Below are 14,225 nucleotides of genomic sequence, written 5' to 3'. Positions count from 1 at the left end.
GCAGCAGCAACCTGCAAACTCGGAGTATCAACACGTGAGAGGGAACGGCTAGAGGAGAAGCTGCAACCCGCAACGTAGGGGCCAAAGAACGGTTAGATGGTAATTGAATTTATTAACCACTTACAGGTCGTAACTAGGACCGCGCCATAGCTCAAGCGGTTAGTCGCTGGCTTCCCACCGCGGCGGTCCGGGTTCGATCCCGGGTCTGGTCAAGTGGGATTTGTAGTGGACAAAGTGGCGCTGGGGCAGGTTTTCTCCTAGTATTTCGGTTTCCCCTGCCAATCTTAATTCCATCAATTGCTCCATAATCACCCTCACCTATCATTTTGGGCTGGTACAATAGACCAGAAGTGACCGCAGTACAAGGGACTTAGTCCCACCCCACTAACAATAAAAAAAAATAATACATGTCTTAATTACATTTAATTATGATCCTTTCAAGAATACTGTAACACAAATAAAATCTTCTATATCTGCTTACACTAGTCGCTGCTAGGTAACAGATCTAAATAGCTATTCCTCTGCAAATGTTTCCTTGTCCGTTGCCTCGCAACAGTTTCTAACACAGAACTATAACTGTCACACTCCAGATATCACTGCACTACAGCACACATAAAGTTTTCAAATCACACGCTAAGTTTTCACAGGCCGACTTCTAAGTCTTCTACTATGAACTTCCCGTGGATGTCTCCTACCGAGAATTGAATGAATCGTACCGCCGATTGTCTTCAACCTAACTCTTCTGCACGGACCCCAAGGAAAACACGGTGTTATTTTGTTAAGGATGCGTGTTTAGAGCTTCGTTGCTTAGCAATAGACGTCCTATTCTGTGCGTTTGCTTGGCACAGAACTCATATAAAACGCAGTTTCCATATTCATTGTCATTAGAATATTTACGAACATTCCTCTATTGTTGCAGAAACAGCACATATGTCACAATATGAACAATACAAATTTCGTAAAATCCAATTCCTATGAAGTGTCCCTTCATGTTGGGTCAGAGTCTGTACGTACCGCCACTGGTCTCACAACTGACGTCACATTCCGTACGTCTATTTGATTACCGCCACTGATCTGACAACTGACGTCATATTCTGACGTCTTTTCTTAATTTTTGCCTCCACCTAGTGGTGAGTACCACAATCTGCTGCCCTGAATGATTGGACATCGGAGATTTTTCGATGTGGCAAAGTTTACTACTCTAACTCCATTATCATTACTAATTTCATGCAAATTCTCATTCCCAAATGTTGGTTTGAAAAATGTTCCTTCCCTACTTTGGCATTGAAATCTCCTAACGAAACTTTCATTTAGTACGTAGGGAATTTATCAAAAACATGTTCTAGTTCTCGGAGAAACTGTCCTTTATATCACCAATTGTATCGTCTGTTGGGGCATGAACATTCATAACAATGATATCACACCAGCGACCTGTTAGCATTATATATAATATCCTATCACTAACGAACTCTACCCTCTTAACTGCTGATAAGATTCTCTTATGTACGAAAAAACCTGTACCTAATTCATGATTTTCATTCCCCTTTCCATAGAAAATTGTATAGTCTCCTGTTGGTGCAATGCCATCTCCATCCCATCTGACCTCCTGTACTCCCGCTAAATCTAACTTATATTTTAAGATTTCTTCTGCCAGTGCCCTGAGCGAACCTGCCCTATACAAACTTCGTACATTCCAAGTGCCAAATCTCATATCCATTTTCATTAGCTTATGTCGTTTATCCAAGGAATCCGTCCAGGTCCGAGGCTTTGTGTTCATTTTCGTAACAAGCTTATTATTTACGTTAAGGAGTTGTAGTCCCATGCCCAACCCCCAAGTTGGAGGACCACCCCTTGTCGGCTGTCCGCGACTGCTTATTCAATATAATCGCAGCTACCCTCCATACCTGGAGGACGTCTTCTCCATTCGCAACCTGAGGACACGCCATGCCGTGGTTACAAGGGACCCACTTAACATGACTTGGTTAAGAATACTTGGAGCTTTACCTCCATTCCCCATATATATTCAAGGCGAAGCTTACTTTAGCCTTTGCCGATTTCCGAATATGATTTCAGTAACTTTGGCCGGAACATTATAAAATCAACAATGTCTGTCCTCGGCATTAAAAGTCAAGGACTTTTGGCATGTTTTAATGTGAAGTAAATTTACATTTTATTAAGTTTCCTGTATAAAGCCGATTAATCGCGAGATCCATATCTCCGCCTGTCACTGCATGTGACTTTCATGTAACTTTGCGGAAGTTGGAACAGCAGGCAAGCCTGACGGTAGGCTGACAAGTGCACACAGCATTCACAGCGGAGCCGAGTGTAGAATGCGTGGAGACTCTTCGTTTTAGCCTAGACGTTGATATAGCAGCAGCAAAACAACCATGCTCACGAAGGCTGTGGCTATTTTACTCAGTGTCTCCTGTTATTTCTCAACCGCCACTCCCGTAAGTACTGCCACACGTTTGTCCTAATATAAGTAGCGCTTATATTTGCTTTGACGCCGTTCGAAATGGTGGATTTACAGCTCTGGAGCCCTCTATTGTATACTGCACAGCACACTCCTGTATTCACAGCAAATTGAATGTTACATTAATTTTTATAGATTTGAGTATAAAACTGTTTCCTCTCAGAATAAAGAACTCGCCAAACGAGTCTGACATAATATTTGAGCTTCCACGGTGATAAAGAAACGTATTGTGCTCTTGTGGGTTTTGATGACACCGTGCAGTCTGGTGGATTGATACCAACGTTCGGATGAACATAATGCTTCTATCCCCCTTACCAGACTACACGATGGCATAAGCCAGAAAATCAAAATATGGAAGTTCCTGATATTTACAAATTAATTCAGGCCTGTACTTTCGGAAGGGCAAACTCCTTCACATTAATTAATGTATTAGTTCCTATAAATCTTTACTGAGGTTTCTGGAAGGAAGCCGCGAAGTAGTGGCTAAAATTTTAGTTTTTACAGACGGACTGTACCAAGTCTCCAGGACATTGGCACTACGCTTGAGCCTGCCAATGAGGAAACAAGCTGAATTCTATAAGAAAATCCTTTCCTGTCGCTTGTGGTCACCTTCAGGGCACACCATGACCCGACGCAAACTGCAGGGTCTACGTCGCCTCTAATCATTCCTGAAACAAATTTGAATACCGCAGTAACGTGAGTCTGAAAGATGTTAAAATTGAGTATCTGGTTTCTGGGCAAAGTTTCCTTATTTCAAGACAATTAAAAGCATACAGCTTACAATATTCAACATTTTCAACATAAGAGAAGTCTGAAATTCTGCCCATACAAGGCTATGCTTGTACGTTCCGCATGATTGATGGAAAAAATTCCCTAAACAAAATTTATCGATTGGTCTATGTAATGGTCACTCAATGTTTTCTATGAGGTAAACATTCGATCAAGAATATTATTTAGATGAGCTTCATGCCTCGATATTATGGCATATCTGCTGAAAGCCAGAACTGTGAAGCCAACAGAGACAGCTTTTCTTAGGGAACGGCTCCGTGAACACGCCACTTGACAGGTAATGATTCTGTAGCCGTCACGTGATAGCCGCAATAAACACGCACGCAACAATAGAAGAGCTGATGAAAGCGGCGTTTCCTGTGTGGTCCGTGCCGAAGCGATTTATAACGAAGACCACATGCTATTAGCACACCACTGGAAATTTTCGAAGGCGCACGCCAGTCCGCGACTTGCACACAGCTTTCAACCTTCCGTATGTATACGATAATGTAACCAAATTGTGCAGGCGACAAGCAGAAGTCATACAGAATCATGAGAATGAACATGTTCGCAGTATAGAACACGGTGAAGCCAGGCTTAAACTTGGCGGTGGTCAAGCTTACGACCGTTCGAGTGACTAAGCTGTCGTTGTGGCGTAAGATATGCAAGTTAGGCATGATCTGCTTTGTAAAGACTGTACCAACAGAGGACTTGTGTGTAGTGCAAGGGGAATAATTTTCAATAACATGTTATATGTGAGAAATATACACTTGACGAAAAGACAAGCGTATTCATAAGAGACAAACCCATCTTCTCATTATAGAGGATGTTCATAAGGACTATTACCGCAAGAGTTCAGTTGGGAAAATATCTCTGATTAACGAACTCATTGGTGTTAAACCTCCACTCGTAAAGTAACTCTGACTTTGACTTTGACATTAACAGTCAGCCAATCAGTCGGTTGAGAGAGAGTTTTCAGGTAGACAGTCAGCTGAGAAGTGAGAAGCCAGTACGTGATGCCGGGAACAGTTCGGGAACCCAAAGGTTGGGGAAGGTCCACTGTTGTAAACTGCTACCAAGCAACGACTCGTGAAGACCATGACTGAGAACACTAATATGTGTGTAACAGTGATTTCTAAAGTGTAGTCACTAGTTGTGTGTTCCAATAAATCCGATTATCAGTCTAAACCTCGTCTATAATCACACTCGATCATGTGAGGAAAGACGCTAGTACAATAGTCTAAACATATGACAGTCAGACAGCACGATAATAATCAGTAACTAGATAAGAATTACACGACGTGTACGAACATACTGACTTGGCCCCTGTATCGGTCACTTTTAAGCCCTTGGCCTACGTTCATCACAGGTTTAAATGTCTTGGGGATGTAAAGTCGTGAAGTCCGGTGGATGTCCACCGTCGCTTCGGAGGAACATACTCTCTCTGTCTGCTGGGCCAAAGAGTGAGAAAAGCAAGACAACATCAGAGTTTGCAGCTTGCTTTCTGCTCTCTTTCTTGGCTCGCTTCTGGACCCTGAAGGTGGAGACAGTGGGCTCTTCCGAAAATTCAGTGAACGTCTGCTGGACTACATAACATCAGACCATAGAAAATGGTTGCACTCTTAGTCACCTTTGTCAGAACACCGACCCAACTTTTTTTTTATTGCTAGTAGGGTGGGACTAAGTCCTTTGTACTGCGGCCACTTCTGGCCTATTGTACCAGCCCCAGATGTTAGGTGAGGGTGATTGTGGAGCAATTGGTGGAATGAAGATTGGCAGGGAAAACCGAAGTACTCGGGGAAAACCTGCCCCAGTGCCACTTTGTCCACCACAAATCACTTGATCGAACCCGGGCCGCCGCGGTGGGAGGCCAGCGACTAACCGCTTGAGCTATGGCGCGGCCCACCGACCCAACCTACTGATCACTGTTAGGTAAGGTGTTATACTACCGAAGAAAGGAGGCTAATATGGTCACAAATTAAATTTGTTGCAATTATTACGAAAATAAGAGCGATGACAAATATTAACTTGCCATCCCTTAAAATATTATTATGCCACTTTGTCAGCGCTGGTATATTCATCGTGTTTCAGATACACGGCAATTTGCCCGCAGAAGCCGCGAAGGCGTGCCAAGAAGCGGCAGGAATAAGCGACGGTAAGTATACGGATATGGAGACCAGGCGTTGCTGGCGGGTGCTTTGCAAAAGTAGAGGGACATTCTGTAAATTCTGCTATGGGTCACAACCTTTAGAACGGCGTAACAACAATAATTCCGTTTCTTCAGCAGCCTTTCCCATCATCGCTATTTTCTGCTTGTTCTGAACTACTGAAATCAAAATCTCGCTGCTGATCTGACCATCTTCTTCCACGTCTCCTAACATTTCTTCTTCTCCGACGACTGTCTTTTATTTCCTTCCTTATTTCTCAGTATCCCCCACTCTGCTTCATTGTTCATATGGCCGGTCGCTTTAACCTACATTCCTCGGTGACGTGAAGTTCAGAATGATGTTTGTATCCTATTTCTGTTCAGCTGATGCAGAGATCCTGCAGAGGAGTGAGATTGTGAAGAACGAGTCTATAGAAGGGCACAGGGTAAGCAGTTTTTGTCATATGAGTGGCTTATGCATAATGTTGATGCGATATGATACGAATTCTATCATTTACCGACACATACATACGTATTATTTCCTTTTTCAGTGCTTCGTGGCCTGCATGCTAACCAAAAGGGGTGTGGTAAGTTGAGACACAAAACTGGTAATAATAATAATAATAATAATAATAATAATAATAATAATGTAGCGTGTAGACCCCTTTGTAATATACCAGACCCGTTTCTGGGCAACGGCTTGATAAACACGTTCCCGCGGCAACAGATATACGTACAACTGTGAAAACGGAGTCTTTTCACGCGGTCCGTGCTGAGATGTTACGAGCAAGAGATAAGTTTAGAGCTTAGTCAGACGCGGCCCTTGTTGAGGCAGGTTCCAATACCTCCACAGTAGCCCTGCGAGACGTAGGAGGCGACGAAAAGTGAGCCCAGTGCCAGGGGGTATAACTGGGCCACCCTGTTTCTGTGGTATATAATTTACGGTGACCAAGCCCTCCAGGCTGGGATAGTCATGAATCTCAGACAGTAAAATGTGGTCATGAGTCCCTCGGGACTCAGACTTGAGAATGACTGCCATGGGGAGGGGTAGGAGCAATTGTAAAAGACAGACACAGCTTCTCGCCTGAGAGGATGTTACATAAGGACTATGCCCGCAAGAGTTCAGTTGAAAAAAATATTGGTCGTGGGTCTCAAGGTGCTTGGCGCCAAAATGAACCGACTGGTGGTGAACCGCCAGTCGTAGAGTAACTCTGACTCTGAATTTAGTTGATATTTTTGTACGAGAGTCTCTGAAGAACGGACTTGAGTCCGGAGGCTGAGGAATAGTCATTGTTAGAACCGTTACCAGAAAACGTCTAGTAACAGACTGTGAACACTAGAGTGTGTATTGTAGTGAACTGTAAATAGTGGAGATTAGCGACGACGCTGCAATTAGTTGTAGTTCCGAGTTATGTGTATAAGTGTACAAAAAATCGAGTCACCAATCCAAACCTCGTCTATAGTCACACTCTAAATCGTGATGTTGATGATGATGATCATAATAATAATAATAATAATAATCAGGATGAGGTGGGCAGGTCATGTAGCACGAATGGGGGAGACGAGGAATGCGTATAGGATATTGGTGGGAAAGCCAGAAGGAAAGAGACCACAGGGAAGACCAAGGCGTAGGTGGGTGGACAATATTAGAATGGATCTTAGAGAGATAGGATGGGATGGGATGGGATGGTATGGATTGGATAGATCTGGCTCAGGATAGGGACAAGTGGAGGGCTCATGTGAACACGGTGATGAACCTTCGGGTTCCATAAAATGCTGGGAAATTCTTGAGTACCTGCAGAATTGGCGGCTCCTCAAGAAGGGCTCAGCTCCATGAGTAAGTAAGTAAGTAAGTAAGTAAATAATAATCACGAATATTCAAATATGGTTTCACATAATAGGCTATAATTATCATAAACCTATATTGCCTGTCGCGCAGTTCCTTCAGCATCGTCCCTATGAGTCGGCAATTTCTTACCAGTATTTTCAGTAGGGCCACTTCCCTTCCAAATACACGCACCAACTACCTACGTTCAGAAGCCTGCAACATTCGTCCCAGCTCTTCTTGGGCCCCGCGTGTCCAGAAGGAGAGGCGAAACGCGCGCTCACTGCGAGCGCGAGTAAATGTGCTAATTACTGATTATCGTTACGTTATGTTGGTTACTGGCCGCGCCTTAGCTCAAGCGGTTAGTCGCTGGCTTCCAACCGCGGCGGCCCGGGTCTGGTCAAGTGTGATTTGTGGTGGACAAAGTGGCGCTGGGACGAGTTTTCTTCGAGTACTTCGGTTTCCCCTGCCAGTTTTTATTCCACCAATTCTCCATCATCATAATCACCCGGGGCAGGTTACAATAGGCCAATCAGTGGCCGCCGTGCCGAGTGGGCCCAGTTGGACTCCACCACCCCAATAAGCGAATTTAATTTTTTTGTGTTGGTTATTTAACTAAGCTGGTATTATTGAGTCTATACAGGGGTGGTTAAGAAATATGTAGCAGGGGGTGGAATGAAACCTGGCAGGGGAAACCCAAGTACTAGGAGAATGATATTCTGGAGAACACAAATCCACATGACCACAACTGGGTTCGAAACTGGTCCTCAGCTTATTAAACTTGCTGACACAATTATTATTATTATTACTATTATTTACTGTACTACCACCATCACTACTACTACTTCCACTAAACTGTAAACATATTTCATAACAGACCCTTTACTACATTTGTTTCTTTCCGAAGAGATGAGGTCGCCATAAGCTACAGAATCCGCGGCAAATTGGCCATCTTACCCACTTAAACATGAGGCACTTCTCTGTACAGATGCACAACGGGAAGCTTGACATCGACATTATGATCCAAGTCTCCAAGCAAGCGTTTGCAAGCGAAGGCCGCAAATTCGACGAAGAGGCATACAGGAAAGGAGTTTCTGACTGCAACGACACAGGTAAGTGGAGCCTGTCGCGGCAGACAGCATACATGGATACCGAAACTTCGCACAGCAGCACAAAACGCAACTCATTTCTCTTTAATTGTTCTGAACACATACGGACAGACGGAAAATGCGGTAAGATATTTGATTTGGCGTTCTATTTTTCTCTGTTACTTTTGCTGAAACGCTTAAAGTAAGTAAAAGTAAAGTAAAGATATCCCTGTAACAGGCCGTGGAGGCCCATAGGGTTGTGAGATGTTGAGGTTCCCACATTTTCTAGACAATCGGTTCATAGATGGCGGCAAGGTTGTCAGCCCTACGCACCAGCCGCCCTTTACCCCCAAGAATAGTCCTGGTACTCATTTCTGTTAGAGGCTGAGCCTACCCCTGGACCATAGTGCGGCTGGAAGGATTAGGTAAAAAAAAAACCTCTCCCTCTAACAGGCCGTGAAGACCCATAGGGTTGCGAGACGTTGAGGATCCCACATTTTCTAGACAATCGACTCAAAGATGGCGGTAAGGTTGTCAGCCTTACGCGCCGGCTGCGCTTTACTCCCTAGGAAAATTATTTAATTAATTCCTGGTACTCATTTCTATTAGAGGCTGAGTCGACCCCAGGAAGGATTAGGTCAATTGAAAAAATTGAATGACCTCATCGGGATTCCGCATTTATCGTCCGGTATTAAGAAAAATTACAATGTATCTGCAAATTGTAGTACTATTATGTAACTCAGATTTCAATGAAAATCGATTTATAATGTCTCGAGTTGTTACATTAGGACTTAGAAAGAGAGAGAGAGAGAGAGAAGGACGGAGAGACGTGGCGAAGCTAAGGGGCACCTTCTTCGGAACGTTTCATTGCAGGGCGACCAGAACGTACAATATATACATCATGGAGTACTGAACTCCGACAAATTTCTGTAAATGGAGCCAGCGTTAAATGTATCAATGAGGACTGACAGGTTTCCAGACTCGATAAATAATATACGACTTTACGTGAAGGCCTATATATTCCAATATGTGTTGAGTAGGTCATGAAATATACCAGACAAAACTTGCATCCAAAAACGATAGCTTATGATGCACAGTTCTCTCACGCGCTGTATCAAGCCATAAATGCTTTGCTACCACTTCCAACCCTCTCACTGCAGTATCCAAAGGGTAATGGGAGGCTTTTCACCATTGATAAATCTGTCGGAGCGTGAAGCTGCCCATTCACTTCCTTCTAGTTCCGAAGTTAAGCTTTCGAGGAGGTACACCGCCATTCCCTATACATCTTCATGGCATGGTGCTTAATCAAGCACAGGCCTATCTTTACTCTCCTATATGTGCAGGGAACACAGCTGGCAAGCGCACGTGACAATGGCTCTCTGAATCTTGTAAGGCACCTTCACTGTGCAAACCATACCTGATACAGACACACACTGAGTCTGCTCCCGTTTTCAGAGGACTCTGGTAAGATTACAGCACAGTAAATAGCTGATTATAATGACGCAGATGAGGTATGTAATGTTTGTTTCACTCTGTGAACTTCTGGAAAATATTTCATATACTCGTATTGTCACCACCAGAGTCATCGCAATTACCATCACCGTCGTCTGTGATGTAGTTACTTAATGTGCCTGTCAGTGCAACGCGAAAAATACAATCGGAAACGTCACACAAATGTGTTAAGTACTGTACTGCCCTTCCCCGCTCCAGTGCAGTCCTGGCATGACATTTCGTGCAACATCAAGAGAAACACAGAACAAGAAATGGCGCTATCAGATACTGACTGAACTTAGCATTCACGCAGTAACGTAGCTGGTTGGGGCACTGTGCTACAAGCCGGAAGGTCGTGGGTTCTATTCCCGATAATGTCACTGGATGTTTCTATTGACCTATTCCTTCCAGCCGCATTATGGTCCTGGGATCGCGTAAGCCTTTAACAGAAATGAGTACCAGGAATATTACTGGGTGTGAAGGGCGGCCGGCGCATAATGCTGACAATCTCACCGCCATCTATGAGCCGATTGTCTGGAAAATGTGGGTGCCTCGACGTCTCACAACCCTATGGGTCTCCACGGCCTGTTATAAGGTTAGATTTATTTTTGTACTTATGACTTTAGGCCAGAATTTACCTCTGATAAATATCCATAAGGCAATGATCGTTCTTAGGCGCCTCACTTCCAGTATAGTACTTAATATGCTTGAGGTTTTCATGGTGGTATTCGAGTCCTGGGCCATGATAGTGCGTAGCCTGTCAGGTGAATACCAACATTTCGGAAGAACTTGTTGCTTCCATGTACAGGGTATAAAAATATGGAGACAGCAAAACGTTGGTACTTACGTACCAGTCTATACGGTATCAAATAGCTGAACACTGAAATATTAAATTAAATAAATTCCTCTCCTCCTCTTCAATTCAATAATTAGGTCGATAGCCTGTTCCGGCTTTATGTATTACACTTTTACATGGTCTCCCACGATCTCTTCTTCCTTTGGGCCTCCAGCCTTCCCACATATTCAAGCCAATCCTGTCTGTTATCGCCTTACTGCGCCATTCGTGGAGAACACTCCTAACTCTCTCACTGTACTAAGACTACAAGAGCATCCCTGCCTACGCCTGCAGTATGTAATATGGTTACGTCTCTTTGCAGCCGGAGAGGGCAAGTGTGTCAAGAGCTACAACACGTGGAAATGTTTCCTGCAGTTCTCAATGCAGACAATGGTAAGTTCTGCAAGACTTATGGACGTTCCTCTCTTTGTCACTAGCTCATAGCAACGGGCCAAGGGCCCATACAAGCGCATGCGCGTACGGCGCATTACCGACAGCCGAACTTTTATTATAAACGAACTGATTGAGGATATTAAAAATGGCGTTAATTAAGTAAGATGAGATTTTATGGACTGGTCTCCTCTGGCTCGAGAAAGGGACCAATTGCGGGCTCTTGTGAGCACGATAATGAACATTCGTCTTCCATAAATGGCAGGGAATTTGAGTAGCTGAACGACTGTTAGCTTCTCAATAATAACGCTAACAATTGGCTAATCTATGCAATATTTACTTACTTCATTAGATGAACTGTTATTAATTACCTAGTTCTTTTCTAAGCATTCACTTCCTACTTTAGAAATAGAATAAAATAATACGACATAATTTCCTTTGGAGAAAGAAATGAGTACTTATAACAACACGCCATCTTCACCAACAGATGAAAGAAGGAGCTGCATAGCCGCACAGGGGATGGAGTACCAGAATTTAACCAGGGACTGCAAGGAATCTGAGGTAACAGAGGGTAACTTTGCTTTTTTATGTGTTTAGAAGCCTCTAGCAAGAGTCTCAGTACTTAACACGGCACACTTGTGCGATTTTGCGACTAGCCTTAATCCGCGATCCAACACTCCAAACTCGCAAGAAAATTCCGCGATCCAACACTCCAAACTCGCAAGAAAATTCCGCGATCCAACACTCCAAACTCGCAACAAAATTCCGCGATCCAACACTCCAAACTCACAAGAAAATTGTATGTTTCCACATTTACTGGTAGTTCTATCAGTTCTCCATAACGAAGCCATCCGTGCAGAATCGTGAAAACTATAGAACAGGTACTTAGTTCTGTGGAGAACTTAGAGAGACTTACCACGAAATTAGGAAGGCCACAAAATTCCGTCGGGGCACGCTGTAACGTAGTTGGTTGAAACACTATGCTACAAGCCTGAAGATCGCGGGTTCGATTCCCGAAGAAGTTATTGGATTTTTCAACTGAACTAATCCTTCCGGCCGCACTATGGCCCTGATGTCGGCTCAGCCTCTGACAAAAATGAGTACCAGGAATATTCCTGGGTGTAAAAGGCGGCCGACGCCTAATGCTGACCTCACAGCCATCTGTGAGTCAATTGTCTAGAAAAGTTAGAAGGCTTGACGTCTCACAAACTTATTGGCCTGTTACAGGGATACCTTTAACATTTATCTTCAGGTCTGCACTACAAGAATGTCGAAGCTATCGTTGTCTGGTGTTCTTATGGGTGACCGTTTGAAGCTTAATGAACACGTTCAGTTTCCAACTCCCAGAAGACACATCCTACCATATTTACGAAGATTAGCCGATTAATTCTGTATAAGGAAATAACTGGGTATTGAGGTGATCATATGAAACATAATCACATGTATATTCTCTGAGAAACATGTACAGTTTCCGTGACGCTAAATGTACTAACCACTGTTATTTAAATGGTTCACATTGGTATTAAAATGCTGCTGTTCTTGTTCACAGGGATTTCACATGACACGTGGAGTGGAAGCGAAACATCTGCAGTGCACTGATTTCTACACGGTTACAATTTTCTATTCGTTCAGGCTCTAAACATGTAGAGTCCCCATCACTCTTTGTCAATAAATTTGAAAATGTGAATTGTAATGTCAGACTTTGACCGATATATCTACAGCCCTTAGCACCACTCCTCAATACGCATGCTTCCTAAAGTCAGATATTGGTTACGTAATGTAAACAACTGTTGTAACAATTAAAAGATTAAAAATCATATAAGTAATATATAAAATTGACCTTTCTTCCTCAGCGAACACACGACGTCCCTCTTTACAAAGAATAGATGGTTATTCCTCTTCAGAAAATAATACTTTTTACTGTGAGAACTACTCACATGAAACACAAAAATATATTGGACAGAGTTGAAAGGATTCCGACGATGGTGTATACTGTATTTCTTTTGGCTTGTTTTGGACTTCATCCATCGTCTGGTATGTAAAAGACTTGACCAGTGATTGAGACTAGCTCTTTCTAACGGGCCCAACTGAGTACGCTTATCTTTCCCTACCCACCTGAAGACGGAGACAGATCCAGTCTCCGAAACGTCGTGGTCTTTTGTCTTTTACATACCAGACGATGGATGAAGTCAAAAACAAGCCAAAAGAAGCACAAATATATTGTTTGGGAAAACTGCAGACGATTGAATTTTAAAGCAGGTGATACGTATAGAAACCACTGCGCTTTAAAAGACTTATAAACATATTGTGTGTATATATATATATATTAACTTGTATTAGTGACTTCTAGACGGAGTTTTGATAAGTGAATCGATTTATTGGTTGCTCACAAGTCGTAACTGCAATTAATTTTTACAGTCTAAGGACGTATAACACATAAATAACGCCTTCGGCGTCTCCTTACACTAGCTGTTGCTAGCAACAGATCTAAACAGCAGCTACGCCTTTACAATGGCTTCACTATGGTTTAATCCAAAGTCAAAGTCACATTGCGACTGACGGTTAGTCAGTAAGTCTTGGTGTCGAGCCCCATCTAAGGCTCATGACCAGGTATTTATTACAGTTTGACAGTTACGGTCTTCTCTTTTGTGGGTCGCCCTCTCTGACGAGAGGACGGGTCTGTCTTTTGTACATGCTGCTGGTCTCTGCCAGCGCGTTTTTCTCGGTTCCGAGTCCCTTGGGTCTCGCGACTGTATTTTACTGTCTCAGTTTTGAGACTTCCCTTTTCGTCGCTTTCTATGACTAGCAGGGTCACGGTGGAGGTATTCGACCCCGCCTCCACACGGGTTACTGCACAGACTTCCTCAAACACGATTAAACTCGACTATGTTGCCTTGGAAACGAAAGTGATTTTTGCTAGGTGGTACCGATCAACCATGAAATGCGTCTCGCCACTAAAGCCAGTTCCCAGAATGCATCCAAAATATATGTACCCTTATTTTCCTCAAGATATCGCCCATACACTTCTATTTAGGGGGATGAATTCCATAAATCGCTGACATTTAATCAACTCGTTAGGGTCGCTGGGTGTTTCGGGGCCGATCCAAAGGGCGACTATTCTTAGATGTAGACTATTTAGATTCGCCGGGCATCGAACTAGAACGGATAAGCTTGGGAATACCAAACATGCATAAAATCCGCCAGACCGC

At 43.4% G+C, this 14,225-nt stretch overlaps 1 protein-coding gene across 1 annotated transcript; it reads left to right on the top strand.

Annotated features, from left to right (window-relative positions):
- The first annotated feature begins 2,272 nt into the window (after positions 1-2,272).
- LOC111870770 lies at positions 2,273-12,709 on the top strand. The gene is made up of 8 exons (XM_023863293.2): positions 2,273-2,450; positions 5,333-5,396; positions 5,772-5,833; positions 5,939-5,974; positions 8,201-8,324; positions 10,949-11,019; positions 11,504-11,577; positions 12,566-12,709. The coding sequence occupies exons 1-7, from the start codon at positions 2,388-2,390 to the stop codon at positions 11,522-11,524; spliced, it is 441 nt and encodes a 146-aa protein (XP_023719061.1). The 5' UTR covers positions 2,273-2,387; the 3' UTR covers positions 11,525-11,577; positions 12,566-12,709.
- The last annotated feature ends 1,516 nt before the right edge of the window (positions 12,710-14,225 follow it).

Source organism: Cryptotermes secundus, unplaced genomic scaffold, assembly GCF_002891405.2.
Source record: "Cryptotermes secundus unplaced genomic scaffold, Csec_1.0 scaffold307, whole genome shotgun sequence".
In the NCBI taxonomy this organism is placed as follows: Eukaryota; Metazoa; Arthropoda; class Insecta; order Blattodea; family Kalotermitidae; genus Cryptotermes; species Cryptotermes secundus.
This window is presented reverse-complemented; position numbering and strand designations above follow the sequence as displayed.

Bases quoted from the DNA above. Each gene is read 5' to 3' on its own strand.
- LOC111870770 (XM_023863293.2), top strand. From the start codon at position 2,388: ATGCTCACGAAGGCTGTGGCTATTTTACTCAGTGTCTCCTGTTATTTC. The intron at 8,325-10,948 runs GTAAGTGGAGCC...GTCTCTTTGCAG, and splicing joins TTCTGACTGCAACGACACAG to CCGGAGAGGGCAAGTGTGTC. The intron at 11,020-11,503 runs GTAAGTTCTGCA...CTTCACCAACAG, and splicing joins AGTTCTCAATGCAGACAATG to ATGAAAGAAGGAGCTGCATA.